Raw genomic sequence first — 5,197 nt, 5'->3', positions numbered from 1 at the left:
ATATATATATATAAAAATACATATATATATATATATATATATATAAATAAAGATACAGTCCTTGACATCAGGGGTTAGACTGGTTTCAGTGATGACATTTACACATACCACTCCAATCTGAGGCATGGTGTGAGGGCCAGCTCATGGGTTCAAACAAGAGATACAAGAATTCCGAATTCAGTGGGGAGAAAGACAGTCAGGAAGGCTTCCTGGAAGAGGTGGTACCTGAGTCTAGATGTAGTGATATGCTTTTGAGAGGTGGAAAGGAGAAGCTAGTCTCTGTTCAGGTCAGGAATAAGAGGCTAGGGGTTCTCTGAGCAGAGGTCTTCAGGTGGGATTATTTGCTCAGAGTCAGATTTGGCCTGAACCAAGAATTATCCTGGAGAAAGTCGAAAGTGGGCTCAGAAGGGTAAGACCTTGGATGATGAGATTTTTTTTTAGTACAGGCCCTGGGGATCCCTGAATGTTTGCAAACAGGAACAGCGGTTAAAACTGGCCTTTGTTGTCATCCCAGGGCTGATCTTTGAGGATGGGGGCTGCGTGGCACCAGCTGAGTGTCCCTGTGAGTTCCATGGAACCCTGTACCCGACTGGCTCTGTGGTGAAGGAAGACTGCAATGCCTGGTCTGTGTCCACGACTGGGGGGGTTGGGGGGGGGGAAACTAAGCTTCAGCCAGGCTTTCCACAGGGCTGCCCACTTGGGGTCTGGGAGCCATGATGACAGGGGACACTTACTCAGGGTCTCCCAATCCAGGAAATCTCACTAGCTCCAATCTGTGGGATAGATCTCCACCTTCCATCTTGGAGATGAGAAGAATGAGGGTGGGGGGTGCTAGAGCTTTATGGACCCCTCAGCCCTCCATCCCTCAGGCCTGGAGGGGTGAGTCCCTGCCTCCATGGTCTCTGTTTCAGCACATGCACTGCAGGCAAGTGGGTGTGCAGCACATCTGTCTGCCCAGGTACGTCCGGCCCCCACCTGGGCCATTTGTGTCTCACAGCTATGGGGGAAGGGAAGCTCTGAGGTCAGGCCTGCTGGCGGGGAAGGTGTGGTCACTTGGTAACATTGGCTTGTCCTGCTCCCTTTTGTTTTTTTGAGCTTCTTTTCCTGATTAACTCACCCCTGTCAGGGAGAGTATTATATGGGATTCTATATACCTGACACCTTCCTGAGTGTTGGGGTGAAGGGATGGAGGCCTTGGACTGATCCCCAGACTGAGGTCCTGTTCTGTCAGAGAGAGATGCCTAGAGCAGAACTGCATCTCCTCACTGACTGGGACTCTCAAAGGGAAGGTGAGGGTTCAAAGGCCGCCCTGATTCCTGAGATCAGGACACTGATGCCCCCTTCTGGGAGCAGAGGCAGGACCTGAGGGACAGTACTCAGGGGCTGGCTTCCTTTCTCTGCTCCTCAGGTGAATGCTCGGTGACTGGAGACATCCACTTCACAACCTTTGATGGCCGCCGGTACACGTTTCCTGCCACATGTCAGTACATCCTAGCCAAGAGCCGCTCATCAGGCACCTTCACCGTGACCCTGCAGAACGCCCCATGCGGCCTGGTAAGAGCTGGCAACTCCAGCCCATTCCGCCAGCCATCGCTTCCCTCTGCCCCTCAGGGACTGGGGGACTTAGGGCAGGGCCCTATGTCTTTCCATGGCTCACTCACACCGCTGTCTGTTCTTTCTGGTCAGAGCTAGGGGTCCAGGACTGACTTCTGGCTCTAGAACACTCCTAGCTGAGAGTTCCTTCTCTTTCCTGGGCCTCAGTGTTTAAAAAAAATCTCTGAAATGGGTCTTCTTCAACTTTACCTTCTCTGCTTCATTAGAGTGTTCCTTCAACATCTGCATTTATTTGTTCAGTAAATACTGAACATCTAATCGTGTCAGATGTGTCTGGTCTTGGAAACTAGGGGGAATTAGACAGGTTCCCCCCTCCTGGATCTTATAATTTGGTGGGTGAGGCAGACAAGTCACCTCATTACACACTGTGTTATAGGAACTGTGAGAACAGGGTGAGTACAGGGAAGGTCTCCATGGAGGAACTTTTCATTGTTTTGCCCAAGTGATGAGCAGGGAAGAAGGTGGCTCAGAAAAGGCTTCCTGGAAGAGTCCCCTAGATTGCATCTGTCAGTGTAGACAGACAGAATGAGAAAATGCCCAGCTTGCAGAACTGGGATAGATATGGCCACTGCATTGCCCATAGTTTAGCTGATGATGAGAACTTCCTTCCTCTTTAGGCTTGAATGACTCCCTTCCCTTTCTCCACCCAGATTGCTCTTTGATTAGGAAACTTGACCTCAAAAGTGGCATCACTCCATCACATCCTGAGGCCAGATAGACAAACACAGCTCAGCTAGGTTCCTTCCCACTCAGGAGCCCTCGAGTGATTGACTAATTGAGGGCTGTGGACCTCAGGGGTCCCTTACTCAGTTCCCCTCTCCCCCAACAAATTCTAGTACTTGGTGAATCAGGTCCCAGGATCTAGTACTTGGTCCTAGGAATGTGAACTCCTAAAATATTCTTTGCCTCACATGGAAACAACCCAAATGCCCAAAAGTAAATGACTGGATTAAAAAGATGTGGTGCATATGCACAATGGAATATTACTCAGCAAACAAAAAAAATAAACACGTCTTTTGCAGCAACATGGATGGAGCTAGAAAAGATCATGCTTAGTGAAATAAGCCAGAAAAAAAGGAAAAATACTGGATGGTTTCACACATAGCAGGAGTATAATGGACCAGGCGAGAAAATAACAATAATAATGAACTGCTACATACCAGAGACATTTTATGGGGATGGAGTGGGGAATGACATCAAAAATGGTGGGGATAGGAAGGAAGTGCACTGGACTATGGTGATGGCACATGGGTGATTTGGTGATGGGAAGCCCACGGGGATTACAGCTGAGATAGAAAAAGGCACATTTTTATGATGTAAAAATAAACTATTATTAAAAAAAAAATGTCTTTGCCCTAACCCCAACATAACAGTGGGCTTCCTAGCAATAGTATGGCTTCTCTACATAGGTAGCTTGCCTTCTTGGGCCTGAGGTAACCTCCACCTCTGATGGTCTGTGCTTCTTGACAGCGCTTCCTTCTCACCATGAGCCAGGTCTCTTCTTAGTGAAGAGCTTATTCCCTGCCTGGCTGTGAGTGGAGGATACTCTCCAGGATGTGACACATGGAAAGAGCTATACAAACACCCATCAAAGGATAAAATGAAAGTCCTGGATTGTAGTTGGGTAGGGGAGGCCAGTGTTTCTGAGGCGAGATGCTGAGCCATCTGGGCTCCTTCCCAGCCCTCTGTATCATAGGTATTTAAAATTGACCATCGTTTTGCATTGTAGTAGCCCAGGTCTGTGAAGAGCCTACTCCTGGTCTCAGACAACACTAGAATCCCTGCCTCTGGACGGCTCCATTGGCACCAGCATGGGCATGCTAAATGTCCCATTGCTTTTCTCTCTCCAGAACCAGGATGGAGTCTGTGTTCAGTCAGTATCAGTGATTCTGCACCAGGACCCTCGGAGGCAGGTGACCCTGACTCAAGCTGGAGATGTCCTTCTGTTTGACCAGTACAAGGTCACCCCGCCCTATACGGATGGTACGGCTCTGATGGAGAAGAGCTAGCTGGGACCTGTCTCCCCAGGCTTCTTTTTCCAGGCACCTTTGGCCAAAGGCACTGGCACATGGGAAGACCCCACACTGTTGTACTGGATGAATCAGGCCGAGGGGCACCTTGGGCCCAGGAATGTGGACCCCTAAAATATGTCTTTGGCCTGACTCCAGCATAACAATAGTCTTCATAGCAATGTGATGGCTTCTGTTAACATTAGCATAGGAAGGGGTTGTTTCCCACCTATTCTTATTAATAATTATTCAGTATCCTGTCTGGGTCATAGGGGATTTGTGGTAGTTTAAAGAAAATATCTAACAGAAATGGCAAAATGATGCCAAAGTAAGCTAGCCCTGGAGAAAATTAAAAAAGAATAGGGGCTCTGGAGTGAGAGAACAAGGACATCGGGGTGCAAAGAGACCAAAGAAACACAAGCCACAAGAGGTAGACAATCTAAAATATAACCTTGTTACACCTGAATCTAGAACCAGACTCTGGACTTTGGGGTGGACATCGTGAAAAGAATAGTAGGATAGGGCCCTCCCTGGTGGCACGACAGGTTAAAATGCAGCACTATGAAGCTCTCCACAGCCATTGCAGCATGAGTTCGACCCCAACCAGAGAGGTGACCCACATGGCCCAGGAGACCGCTCTGACCCACGCCTTGCTCCCCTTAGCAGTGTGTTTCAATATATCTGCCTGTTCTGCATCCCCACTCTGTCTCTGGTGAATTCTCTCACCCTCCATACTTCTAGCCTGTACCCCAGTTCTGTATGCATAAATAAATAAATCTTAAAAATAGAAATAGTAGGATAAGAGGTAGCCATTGCTGGAAGAGGAATTAAAGCTTTACAATCAGCACTTGATGTTAAACTTCTCAGCCAGGGCTGCCTGCATCCTAATTTCGTTGTTGAACAGGATTTCTTCAAGGCTCCTCAAGCCAAGCCACAGCATAGAATCAGTGTATGCTCCTTGGTGTGGGGGTCCATGGGCTCCCCGAGTGGCAGCAGTGGGTGGGGTATGTTTGCTCATTGGCCCAACTTCCTACATCCCCCTCTGGTTCTGTGCCCAGATGCCTTTGAGATCAGGAGGCTGTCCTCCGTGTTCCTGCGGGTGAGGACCAACGTGGGCGTGCGGGTGCTGTACGACCATGAAGGCCTTCGCCTCTACCTGCAGGTGGACCAGCGGTGGGCGGAGGATACTGTGGGCCTCTGTGGCACCTTCAACGGCAACACGCAGGACGACTTCCTGTATGTGCCCTGCCCCGGAGTTGGAGGGAGAAAGGGAGCTGGGCCCCTTTGGGTTGGGTATATAGGAACATTGCCCTTCTTTCACACACCACCTCCCCGCCACCTGGTTAGAAAGAGAGGAACGATAACACCGTACGGAATAACGTTCTCCCACCTCCCTTCTCCACAGACAGTTCCTGGACACTCCTCTGCTCTCCCTCTCTGTCTAGGGAGGAAGTGGTCACTCCGGGGTACTGAACAGGGCAAGAGGGAAGAGCTTGCTTCCTGGACATCAGCATTTTCCAAAACACTCCACACTCTACTGCGGGAGAACAGGGAGAGACTCGGTTTCCATGGGT

At 49.5% G+C, this 5,197-nt stretch overlaps 1 protein-coding gene across 1 annotated transcript in view; it reads left to right on the top strand.

Moving 5' to 3' along the window:
• The window catches only part of OTOG (otogelin), a 72,927-nt gene that overhangs the window by 13,270 nt on the left and 54,460 nt on the right, over nt 1-5,197 (top strand). Inside the window, exons 13-17 of the mRNA XM_012725193.1 lie at nt 515-623; nt 912-958; nt 1,409-1,554; nt 3,465-3,597; nt 4,682-4,859. Coding sequence (XP_012580647.1) covers nt 515-623; nt 912-958; nt 1,409-1,554; nt 3,465-3,597; nt 4,682-4,859 — 613 coding nt within the window. The remainder of the gene's footprint in view (nt 1-514; nt 624-911; nt 959-1,408; nt 1,555-3,464; nt 3,598-4,681; nt 4,860-5,197) is intronic.

This window comes from Condylura cristata, unplaced genomic scaffold (genome assembly GCF_000260355.1).
Source record: "Condylura cristata isolate star-nosed mole 26May11 unplaced genomic scaffold, ConCri1.0 scaffold00015, whole genome shotgun sequence".
Lineage (NCBI taxonomy): Eukaryota > Metazoa > Chordata > Mammalia > Eulipotyphla > Talpidae > Condylura > Condylura cristata.
Note: the sequence above shows the minus strand (reverse complement) of the source record. Positions and strands in the feature narration are given on the sequence as shown.